Here is a 12,787-nt window from a genome sequence, read left to right as displayed (position 1 = left end):
GAGAATGAACTTTGGTCAGCGCATGCTCGCAGTTTTGCACTCGCCATGTTGAATTTAACTTGACGCTCAAGTTTTTTCCAAAATATAAACACTTCATTGTTTTCTGTTTAATTTAAGAGTTAATAAAACAAATGATCGTAACTACACCGACTGATGTTTTAGAAAGAATTTATTAATTATTTAGGTAAGTTTTTATTTTAACACTATCCATTTGATTAAATTTAATTTTGCATTTTATTTAACCTCAAAAAAATTGTTCAAAAATATATTTAAAATTGGATTTTTAATATGAATTATTTTATTTTAGAAATAATTATCAAAAAAATGTTTGTGTTAGCTGAGATGAAAGATACTGTTAGAATACCACCTTGGAAATTCAAGAAAAAGTTAAATGATGCAGTAGCAGATGAACTCAATAGAAAATTATCAAATAAAGTTTATTTGAATGTTGGGCTATGTATAGCATTAAATGATATAACAAAAGTAGAAGAATCATATATTTTTCCTGGTGATGGATCATCTCACACAAAGGTCTACTTCAGATACATAGTCTTTAGGCCTTTTATAGAGGAAATTCTAACTGGTAAAATTCGCAGTTGCAACATGGATGGAGTACATGTCACATTAGGTTTCTTTGAAGACATTGTAATCCCACCCAATAAATTACAGTATCCAGCTAGATTTGATCAAACAGAACAAGTCTGGGTTTGGGAATATAACAATGGAGAAACAGGAGAGAAGCATGACCTTTTCATGGATGTTGGAGAAATCATTCGTTTTAGAATAGTCAATGAAACTTTTACAGAATCCCTTCCCAGTAATCCTCATGGACCAAAAGATGTTGCTCAAAACACTGAATCCAAGAGTGTCTCACCTTATACTTTACAAGGGGCTATTGATGAACCTGGTCTTGGACTTTTGTCATGGTGGGAAACAAATGAATGAATTGTTGTAAAGACAAATAATTTTATTGTACATAAATTAATTTTAGAATAAATTTAAGGAAGTTTGTTACAAGAAATGCGTTTTTTTTATTGATCTTTTCAAATTGAATTTATTAAATAATGCTATATTCAAATTGAAACAAATTTAGTATAATCTTTGATTCATTTAATGAAGGGAAAATGAATGATAGAATGGTTTTTTTCAGAATCCACAAGAATATTTGTTGTTCTAGATTTTAGTTTACTTCAAAAAATTTAAATCTATACAAAATATAAGCATATATTAGCAAATATTAAAAAATTAACATTGAACAACTTTTAACGTTACACACTTTATGTATACTTGATGTTCCAAGCATTATGCCTTAGTTATATTTTCTTTTAGAGTGACAGTTCTATTGAAAATTACATCATCTGGTGTTGAGGATGGATCTACAGAAAAAAAGCCTATTCTTTCAAACTGGAACTGTGTATAGGGCTTCAAACTGCTCTTAAATTCTTGATCAATATAAGCAATAGCATCTATCTTGCTGTTAAGATTGACATCACTCAAAAATCCTTTAGGAACTTCATTCACATCTTCTGGGTTACAATGATGGAACAATTTATCATACATAAAAACTCTAGCTACTGCTGGTCGAGATACCCACTGAACAAAAGCTTTTGGTTTATTCTTATCAGTCAAAGATTCTTGACGAACAATTATGTCTGTGATTTTGTGGTCAATATCTCTTTTAATCTCTTCTACGGTAAGTACAACACCAACATACTTTAAACCAACAGACTGCTTCAAAGTAAGCCTCTTGAAATTCTTGTCAGCCTCTTCTTTAAAATCTGATGAATCTATATAAATAACGTTATCAAATGTAACATAATGTTTTCCTTTATCCTGCTCCCCTGGGAAATCAAGTACTTCTAATCTCACTGATTTTTCTTGAGGAAAATTAACAATAGTCAACTTCAAAGGCTCTATCACAACCATATGCCTTGGAGCAGTTACATTCAATCTATCCCTCACAGCTGCTTCTAGAGTTGCAGGATCTACAGTAGTCTGAGCACCTGTGACTCCCATTTGAGCACAGAAATTGTTGATAGCTTCAGGCGGGAAGCCCCTTCTTCTAAGAGCCGTGAGTGTGAAAAGCCTTGGATCATCCCAATTATCAACTATCTTCTTTTCAATAAGCTTGGCTATTTTCCTTTTAGATAGAACAGTGTAACTGATATTCAGTCTTCCATATTCCCATTGTACAGGGCAGTATATATCAAGAGCATTACAAAGCCAGTAGTAGGAAGACCTTCTAGACTGAAATTCCTTTGTACAAAGCGAGTGTGTGATATTTTCAATACTGTCACACAGACAGTGAGTGTAATCATATGTTGGATAAATGCACCATTTATCTTTAGTCCTATGGTGAGGAGAAAATTTTATTCGATAAGCGACTGGATCTTGCTTACCTTCCTCCAAAGTAACTTTCATTCTTAAAGTAGCTTCACCCTCATTTAGTAATCCATCTTTCATGTCTTGGAACAACTTCAAACTTTCAGATACAGGCCTATTTCGCCATGGACTTGGTGGTGGATTGAAGCCTTTTATTTCATCACTAGTCTGATGACATACATATGCTAGATCTTTCTTAATCAGTTGTATTGCCCACTCATATAGTTGATCGAAATAGTCAGAAGAATATGTTACCTTGGCTGGCTTATAGCCAAGCCAAGTAACCATATCTAATATTCCTGTAAAGAATTTCTCTTCTTCCTTTTCAGGATTAGTATCATCATAACGTAGGTAACATATACCATTATAAGCAGCAGCATATCCAAAATTAATGTTTATAGCTTTAGCATGACCAATGTGCAATATACCATTAGGCTCTGGTGGAAACCTTGTTATTACTTTACCTCCTGTAATAGCTAAATGTTCCTTTATTAAATTCCTAGTGTTTGGAGTCAATATGTAGCCATCTGTTTTAAAATTTTCTCCAGGCTTATGAAAATGAATCTTAGATTTGATAAGCTCATTTATTGAAATACTTTCAACTTTCTTTTTTGCCTCAGTTACTACACTCTTAATTTCTGCTTTGTTTGATTTCACAGATTTTATAGACTGTTTTGCCACTGGTATATTATCATTTTCATTCTTAGGACCGAGTAAATCAAATAATTGAATATCAATCTCATTTTTGATCATTTTACCATCTGCCCATTTGAGAGCATTTCTTACTTCTTGCATGAGATGACCAAAATTGTAACGATATCTTTTCTCCAGAATTTCAACTTTATACTTTTGGATACACTTGTCAACTTCACTTTCAATTTCTTCTGGTGTTATAACAACTCCAATACCGCATGAATTTTCAAAAGCTTTCACATCAACTTTTTCTTTAATATTGATTAAAAAATAATCAAGAGCAGCATTTACTCTTTGAACATTGTCTAATTTCTTGTTGACAATGTATGGCACAATAAATGGTATGCGATTCAAAATCTGTGATTTCATTTTGCAAGCAAGATGGTAGAGAAGGGTACCATTTATTGATTCAACTTTTGCGTGTTTCACTACTTCATTAATTATTTGTTTGACATTGTTTGTAAGATGGGCATTATGGAGAGTTTCCTTTGCTTTTTGTTCACTCAACCCAATAGACAACAATAACTTCATATTATCCTCCATTCTTTTCTAATTAGTTAAGTATCTTTTTATATGTTCAAATATGTAATACTATTTAAATACTTTTATTTGAAAATTATATAAAATATTCAAACTTCGCATACCATGTGGCACATATAGCAAAACTGAGGTTCAGGGGCAGGGCTGGGCATCGATGGTTTATATCGAAAAAAAGAGCTCCCTAGAGCTGACTTCAGTTTGTACACTGAAAGAGCTCTTTCCGATTTCGTTCGTTCCAAGGTTCCACTGAATTATGAATTCTAAAAGAAAATATTTTTCGCATATTAGCATGTAAAAAAATTTTATTTATATATACAATGTATTGTAAAATTGTTGAAGAGTAATAAATAATAAATAATAAAAACTGTAATTAATTATAAAAAGTAATTTTTTAGTAACTTTGTTTTCACTCTTTTCTGATTTTATAATTATTAAAAATGAATTATTCTCTAGCATTTACAGAGTATTATTTAATTTTTCATTAAATATTGAAATGAAATTATAAAAATTATTTAAATACCAGACTCCCATTCTATTATGATATACACGACTTCCGCAATTCGCAATGTAAACAAAACAACCCGAGCCTTCCCGCCGAATGACGATCGAACGAGCGAATTTGTTTCTTTTGTGCCGGCTAGAGAGCAACATCGTGCTTCTATTAGTATCAGTTGTTTTTTTAACGGTTATAAAGAGTGTTTATTGTGCATAAAAATTGTATTAATTTCAGAAATTGACATTATTGATATTATTGTGTAAATCCATTTTTTGATATTTAAAAAGTTATACGTACATTGCAATACACGTAAGTAATAAACATTTCTTTAATAATATTTATAATTATATATACAATTAATGCAGAGTCAAAGAAAGATTCATTTATAAATTTTTTTCAAGCGTTTTACGAATACGTAATTAATTGGTAAATATTAAAATATTATCAATGCATTTTTCAGGTTGCAAACGATCTATCGTTCATAAAGGCTTCTTTAAGACTTTTATATTTTTATTCAACTTTAAGGTAAACTAACAGTGGTGAGTAATTTTAAAAAATTAAGCCAATAATGTAAATGGTGTTTTAATAGTAAGCTTTTTTTCTCGTCTTATTAAATTCAATTTATCTTTGCTCACTGTAGCATTCAATCGAACATCGATGCTTCAAAGAGAGGAGCGAGGAAGTTTGTTATACAAATTAGCTGTCAAATCAGGGTTATGAAAACTGTCGAATTTTACATGAATAGTTTGTCTTCAACGATGTTTCTTTTTATTTGCGATGTCTTTCACATCAAGGGCATGAATGTTCGTTTCGAGCTTAGGTACCAATAAACTATAAAAGCTATATCGTGTGTTAAAATGGTAGCGCTATCAGCAATCGAAGTATAAATTAATTTTGATTTTCCATTTACTGAAGCCATTATCTGAATATGTTTCGGCAAGTATACGAAAGTAGTCACAAATTGTCATTTTAAGTAACATTCACAAACGAAATTTCATTTGAAGTTTAATTATTTCTTTTCGAAGTTGATACTTTCTTTAGTTGCGGTGATTACACCCACGCTGAGTATACTATTTTCTTAGCAATATTTTCTAATGTAACCTTTGTCTCAATAAAAATAACTCTAATATTCATGTTTAGCTAAACTCCATCTTAGATTGAATGGACTATTTCCTTAGTTTTATAAAACATTTATGATATGCTAAAATTGACATATTTATTTTTTATGTACTCTTTGCACGGAGATCATCTGGACCGAGTATTGGACTGTCAATCGCTGTTTATTTTGGTATAAATTGTAGAATGAGTATTTCTTCTGAAAAAGGTATGGAAAACTGTTTAATGGACTATTTCCGTAGTTTAATAAACATTTATGATCTGCTAACAATTGCAAATGTATTTTTCATGCACTCTTTGCACGGAGATCATCTGGGCCGACTATTAGACTGTCAACAGCTGTTTATTCTAGGATAATTGTAAAACGAATATTTCTTCAAAAAAAAGTATGGAAACCTGTTGAATCAACTATTTCTTTAGTTTTATGCAACATTTATGATCTGCTAATAATTGAAAATGTATTTTTATTGTATTCATTGCAAGGAGATCGTCTGGACCGACTTGCACATTGTATATTTAAACAATTAAGCAAATAATAAATATAAATTTAAACATCTAAGCAATTTAGCTATGTGTATTTTTCATAATTTTCGATATTCGGTTAAATACAATAAGATTAAGTTATTCGATAAATTATATATATATATATATATATTATTTTTTATAAGAGTATTTAGGAATTGTTATCAGAATATATATATATAATTTGATCAATGTTGAATAAATAACGTAAGAAAAATGTGTATTTATTATAAATTATTATATAAATTATAATTATACTACTCCTATCATAATTTCTTCTAGATAATCTATAACAAAATATAATAACTGATAGTATCATTTTATTTTTTTAATTAGAACATTTTTATAATAACAATAATAATAACTAGTAATAAATTTTCTGCATTACACAATTCAGTAATTTATAAAACAAAAATATAAACAATAATCCAAATAAAGTAAATAAAATTATTAATACAAAAATTAAGATATACAAAAAAAAATTAGAAAATAATTGTAATTTAATACTTTTTACATGCAAGTGCATGACAATCTTTTTTTTCTCAATTCAAAACTGAACGGAACCGTGGAACGAGTGGAATCGGAAAGAGCTCTTTCAGTGTACAAACTGAAGTCAGCTCTAGGGAGCTCTTTTTTTCGATATAAACCATCGATGCCCAGCACTGTTCAGGGGACATACAAATTTGTTGTCGTATACATATATACTTTTACGATGTTTCATGTACACATTATAGCCAATGAACACGATTTATTCGGCGGGTGGCCAATCAAAAATTCTCAGTAGCGGAATCGCAATCTCCATAGACCACATGGTAATTCTAAAGTGATGGAACATTTTTAAAAATTTAATCTGGCGGATTCCTACAAAAATAGCAAATGAGAGTCTAATCTATTACTTCATAATTCATGAAATTCTTGACTTAGTAGAAGCAGTAGTTTCTTTTATAATATATAAATAAAATATATAATTTAAAATATTATCTAACTTATCAATAGATGATACAATGAACTAAATCAATAATAATATTGCTGATTATTATAAACTATTCATTTATAGAATAGACTTTCGTTTCCTATTTTTGTATTTTCGTTCCCGCTGTATTAAATTTTTTTAAATGTCTATATATACTAAAAAATTATCGGGGAATGTGTCTGTGTATGTATGTATACATACATATCTGGGACATTTCGAGGAAATTATTTAATGTTGCAATTTACTGAATTTTCTCAATCATATCATTTCATATTCAATTCCAAAATATTATTACAGAGAAATTTCTGAAAATTGAGAGATTGTGCCAATGTAGCGTAGTATATAGCAGAAGTCATTATTAACTTAAATATGAATAAAAACACAGTTTCGTACATATACGCAATAAGTTTCGAGAGTTTTGTGATCGCGAGTCAAAGCAAAAATGAAAAAACATAATGATTGTAGAGGGGGAATTCATTGGGATTAACAGCGTCTTTCAAAACACCTTGTTATTTCAAACGCTCGAAAGTAAACGTTTCAAGTTTATAACCTGATCAGTACATATTTTTGGAAAAATGCATTGGATTTAATAAGTCTTCGAAATTTCACAAAATTATCAGTTATCCAATTCAACGTAGCAACGTGAAAGGTAATTAATTGACGGAGATGATACGTAGATAAGTTCATAATTCCAGAGATACAATGGCAGAAGGTGGATCGAGTAAACAATTCAAATTTAATTTTCCAAATCCACATCGTCGTGAAAATCGTGGTAATCGCAAAATTCAAATTAATTACGATCAAGATGACGAAACGGCCGCACTAAATATCATTTTCCAAAAGAGGCCACCACGAAGACCGAAGTTGCCAAATGGTACACAAGCACGTTGTGTATCAATTAGTCAACTCATTGAAAGCAGTGAACACTTTGCTTATCTCGAGGATGGCACGATTCAGAATGTAGAGGATACCAAGAATATTGATGAAATTGATTGTACCATTCAAGAAATAAGAGAGAGTGTTGCTACACTCAACTTAAGCAGCAAGTCTTCGGCAGTCAATGTATATATGTTTTTATAGTTTATTATCATTTTATTTGTATTTTAATCATTCTTTATTTTATAGACACCAAAAAGTACCCCATCAACTCCAGAAAAATATATCATTGATAAATCTAAAAAAAGAGTTCGGAAGCCAAGGAAAAGAAATAGAAGTAAAGAGAACATTGATGAGCATGTGAATACAGAGTTCAATAATACTGGAACTCCTAGTGTGAGTAATATTTCAAACGTACCAGAAATCGAAAGGAAGAAGGAGAAACATTTACTTGTGACAAAGGGTAGAAATAAAGTAATCAAGTCTATTCGCAGTACTTCAAATGACACTAATTTACAAGAAACTTCTTATAAACAAGATGGTGCCTTCAATGAACAAAAAGTTCGTAGGAGGAACAAGCGGAAAAAGGAAAAAAGAGTATTTTGTGAACACTTATCTGTTGAAGTAGTTAAAGAAATTATAGCAGTTCAAAATCCTGCATGTCCTAATATTATTGAAGGTAATATTCGTATAAATCCCAGGTGTTACCAAAATGCTTATGTCTCTCTAGCAAGTGGTGAACAAGATGTATTAATTATTGGTTTGAAAGACCGTAATCGAGCTCTTGAAGGAGACTTAGTAGCTGTAATTATAAATTCTAAAGACAAGTGGTTGAAATTAAGTAAAAATGTGTATCAAAAAACTGGTTATGTAGTTAGTATTTTAGAAAAATTTCATCCAAGAAAAGCTGTTGGATACCTAAAAAAGCAAGATGTCTTTGTGATCCTTCAACCTAGGGACTATAGGATACCAATACTCAAAATAAATCCTAAGACTGTTCCTAAAAATTTCTATGACAATCCTGATCTCTATAAAGAAATACTTTTTTTATGCAACATTATCGATTGGAAAAAAGTTGCATTTGCTGATGGGTATGAGCACTAAAATTCTATATCTGAATTCAGTACCATATCATATGTTCATTTAGAACAGTGTACAATTTACTTACAGAGAAATCGTTCAAGTCATTGGTTGTAAAGGTGACTTGAGTGTCGAGACAAATGCAATTTTACTTGAGAACGATTTAGTTTTAACACCGTATGAGGACGAATTGTTACAAGGTCTTCCACCTGCCGAATACAGTCCAACCAATGTAGATATGGCAGATCGCGAAGACTTGAGAAAAAGTTGCATTTTTACCATTGACCCTGCAACTGCTGTGGATTTGGACGATGCTGTATCTTGTCGACTATTAAAAAATGGAAATTTTAAGGTAATAATTGCGATGATCCTTTTTATCAAAAATTAAAATTTTTACCTGAATAAAACGTATTAGTAAATATAAATGATCAATTTTTTGCTTAATGAAAAAAGCGACATGACAATATAAGAATAACGAAAATTCAATTATGTATTTATCTTTTATAAGAATTCCCTTATATTGATGACATTATTGCATTATGAAAAAATAATTGCAGGTGGGGGTGCACATAGCAGATGTGACGCACTTCTTGGAAGCATTCTCACCACTAGATCGTCAAGTTGCCGAACGAGCAACAACAGTTTACATGGTAGACAACGTGTACCACATGTTGCCAAAGCAATTGTGCTTGGCATGCTCGTTAATACCGGGTAAAGACAAATTAACGTTCTCGGTGATTATCGAGATCACAGCTAACGGTGAGGTTGTAAATTATCGCTTTGCCAAGACTGTGGTAAACTCGTGCTGTCAAATGTCTTACGAGCAGGCGCAAATTATGATTGATGATGAGAATTATGATTGGGGAAAAGATGGTTCTTTAAAAATATTTGGTGATTATGAACCTAAGGATTTGCAGAAGGTTGTGAAAGATTTGTATTCGTTGTCTACTAAATTGAAAAATAGACGATTCGATGGAGGAGCTCTTAAGATCGATCAACCAAAATTAATTGTGTTTTTGGATAATGAGACGAGACTACCGGTGTCGTATACGCTTGAAGAGAGAAAGGAAAGTAATAGGTAAAAATAGATTCTTTAAAAATTAATTATTTTTAGTTAACATTGTTTTAATTACGAAGATTCTTTATTTCCAGTCTTATCGAAGAATTTATGTTATTAGCGAATATGATTGTGGCAAAGCATTTATACGAAACATTGCCGGAAGTATCTCTGTTGCGTTCGCACGCTGAGCCGTCGATGCGTATTTTACAAAAAACTCGTGACCTGTTAACGAAATTCGGAGTTCTCCTCAACATAGAGTCAGCTGGAACGTTACATAATAGTTTGCTCATGTATAAACCTGAGGTTGTAGATGAGCAGAACGAGAGTAACATTGTTGCACAGTACAGAATGATGGTTATTAATAGTCTTTGTGCCAAATCCATGACGGTAAGTGTCATGTGACAATTTTTAAAGTGTATAGGTTGTTAAAGTGTTTATTTTTCTTTTCAGCGTGCAGTGTACAAATGTTCAGCATTCGCAAAGACTAAAGATAATTTGAAACATTACGCACTGAATGCGGAATTTTACACTCATTTTACCTCACCGATTAGAAGGTATTCGGACTGTGTGGTTCATCGGTTGTTGTATGCGTCACTAAAAAATCATTCACTACCTGAAGAATGGTCATCTGCTATTTGCGCGAAGTAAGTTTTTTTTGTTTCATTCATTTGAGTGATCATTAAACTCATAAAAACTAAATTGAACATCTGTATATTCTTGCAGAGTGGCGAGCAACTGCAATACAAAAAAATATTCAGCAAAGATGGCTCAAGAACAAAGTAGTGCTTTGTACTTCACTTACATGTTAGACTTACGCGGTTCGATGAACACCTTCGCGATAGTGATGGATGTGAAAGAAAGATCAGCAGATGCGATGCTATGTGATACAGGTTTAAAAGTACGACTTTATTTCTCCGACACAGTCGAGGAAACGGAGAGCGAATTTACTTTGGAGCATGATGTACCAACTGTCAAGCTTACGTGGAAGCAACGGCAGATTGTACAAGTAAGTTAAGATTTTTTTAACGTAATTTTTACATATTATAGGATTCATGAATTGAAAAAAAAGTTTGAATTCTAATTTCTGTTAATAAAAATACTATTGCTGTCCACTTACAATTATTAAATCGCAGACTTATTAAATAGACTGATGTTTACTGTGACTTGGACTACTAAGAATAATAATAATATGTTTCAGGTTATAAACATTTTCAGTATACTGCGTGTAAAAATTACGAAACATCCGCAATTGTTTAAATTACAGGGAATCATATTGCCGGCTGTTACGGAGTAAATAAATTAAATTTAAGTCACAATATTTACAATCATATACAATGACGTATTTATAGGAAAAGTTTTTTTTTCCAAGAGAAAATATTCAGATATAATGCATAAAAACTAATTTATTTGAAGAATTTTAGTAATTTACAGAATCATGAATATTTATAAATTATAAATAAAACGAAATACTCAATGGCTTACCGTTATAATGCAACATAAATCTTAATTAATTAATGGCGAATGATTTTTTTTGTAAATAAATTTTTTTTGTTAACCATATAAATCTGTTTATTGATTCATATCCTTGAACAAATTTTATGCTCTCACGATATTTTCGTAAAAGGGTAAAAATGATACTTGATTGCGATATTGTATAAAACAATGTTTTACGAACGTTGTCATTAGGTAGCGCGAATATTTGTGCACGCAAAACAAACCAATCATTCAAACTCTCGACAAGCTCCAAGTATATATTTTTCGTTAGGTGTGCAACGCGGTATACCATAAATTGTTGAAGGTCTGCGAGACTGATCAACCTAAAAACACAATATGAAATATACAGTAATTTGAAAAAATTGTAATTTTAGATTATGTAATGTAGAAAAATTAGTTTAATACAAAATGAGAGAAAACATATTTTACAAGATATTTAAAAATTGAAGATAGAAAAAGTTTTTGACCAACAAATAAAAATCATATCAAACATAAAAATTATCACTAATAATAATCTTAAATAAATATAAATCTACGATTAAATGTATACAGCCAGAAATGCTATACATATTCATTTTTAAAATGTGAAATTCAGAGTAAAACTTATACATTACCTTAATTATAATAGGTTCCCTAGAAATTTCTGTCGATTCTGTTAGATATAAAAAGTCAGATACCTTCGATGTTTCAATGATCGTAGATTTTGTTTTTATATAATGAATGGTGTAAAAAATGACTAAAATAATGGTGCGAAATCTCGTCATATTAAACGAAATTAAGTATAGCTTTTATAACTAAAATGATCGATAGTTGCAGTAAATAAGCACACGCAATGCACACATAATGGAACATCAAATTTTTTCAAACTAAGCAATGATATAGCATTTAAATGCTATCACTTATAAGTGGAACAGTCAAAGATCAATCTTCTTCGATCGTTATATGGCATATTCCAGACTATGACGATCAACTTTTCAGGGGTAGATTTCAGATTTTCTTGAAACTTGGTCTACGTATTGTTTATATGGTAGTGTATTTAAGTATGGATTATTAGGCCATTATAATAATTATATCAAAAATTATAAACAATTGAAAATTTTTGACGAAAAATTTTCAAAAATTTATATCTCCGCAACCATTTAAGTTATTGAAGCAAATTTTTTCAAATTAAGCATAAAAGGGTGTACTTTGAAAATATTGAGTGAACAATACTTTAATATCAATTTTTCCAAAAGTTATTAACATTTTTTTAAACAATTACCCATATTTAAAAAAGTGTTATTTTTATTTTAAAAATTATTTTTTTATTTTATTCCTTGACATTTTTTCTTTAAGATTCCGTTTTAAAATTCATCGAGCGATCATTAAATGCCATACAGTGAACGATAATAGTGGACGCTGACAGGATCCTGACGCTGACGGCTTTACGACGCTTGTCGGCCGCGCATCGGCGCTGCTATCAAACATACCGACTTACCGACTTTTCGTCAACAATTTTCAATTGTTTATAACTCTTGATATAATTATTATAATGATTTAATAATCCATACTTGAA

The 12,787-nt window shown here is 30.6% G+C and overlaps 3 protein-coding genes across 4 annotated transcripts; 2 read left to right on the top strand and 1 right to left on the bottom strand.

The window, feature by feature from the left end:
• Window positions 1–33: 33 nt before the first annotated feature.
• LOC131665792 (DNA-directed RNA polymerase III subunit RPC8) lies at window positions 34–1,013 on the top strand. The gene is made up of 2 exons (XM_058937916.1): window positions 34–184; window positions 308–1,013. The coding sequence occupies exon 2, from the start codon at window positions 325–327 to the stop codon at window positions 943–945; it is 621 nt and encodes a 206-aa protein (XP_058793899.1). The 5' UTR covers window positions 34–184; window positions 308–324; the 3' UTR covers window positions 946–1,013.
• Window positions 1,014–1,021: 8 nt separating this feature from the next.
• Window positions 1,022–3,696, bottom strand: LOC131665790 (probable glutamine--tRNA ligase). The gene has a single exon (XM_058937914.1). It carries the CDS (start codon window positions 3,616–3,618, stop codon window positions 1,303–1,305), a length of 2,316 nt encoding a protein of 771 aa, XP_058793897.1. The 5' UTR covers window positions 3,619–3,696; the 3' UTR covers window positions 1,022–1,302.
• A 2,799-nt stretch (window positions 3,697–6,495) lies between these two features.
• LOC131665756 (DIS3-like exonuclease 2) lies at window positions 6,496–11,250 on the top strand. 2 transcript variants are annotated; one of them, XM_058937859.1, is made up of 9 exons: window positions 6,496–6,561; window positions 7,418–7,784; window positions 7,848–8,689; window positions 8,769–9,030; window positions 9,236–9,756; window positions 9,831–10,125; window positions 10,189–10,382; window positions 10,462–10,744; window positions 10,937–11,250. In XM_058937859.1, exons 2-9 carry the CDS (start codon window positions 7,425–7,427, stop codon window positions 11,030–11,032), a joined length of 2,853 nt encoding a protein of 950 aa, XP_058793842.1. In that variant the 5' UTR covers window positions 6,496–6,561; window positions 7,418–7,424; the 3' UTR covers window positions 11,033–11,250. The 2 variants fall into 2 exon arrangements, with proteins under 2 accessions (XP_058793842.1, XP_058793841.1); XM_058937858.1 differs by lacking the exon at window positions 6,496–6,561 and having other exon boundaries at window positions 7,034–7,784.
• The last annotated feature ends 1,537 nt before the right edge of the window (window positions 11,251–12,787 follow it).

Source organism: Phymastichus coffea, unplaced genomic scaffold (genome assembly GCF_024137745.1).
Source record: "Phymastichus coffea isolate CEN01 unplaced genomic scaffold, Cenicafe_Pcof_1.1 PCOF00054, whole genome shotgun sequence".
In the NCBI taxonomy this organism is placed as follows: Eukaryota; Metazoa; Arthropoda; class Insecta; order Hymenoptera; family Eulophidae; genus Phymastichus; species Phymastichus coffea.
This window is presented reverse-complemented; position numbering and strand designations above follow the sequence as displayed.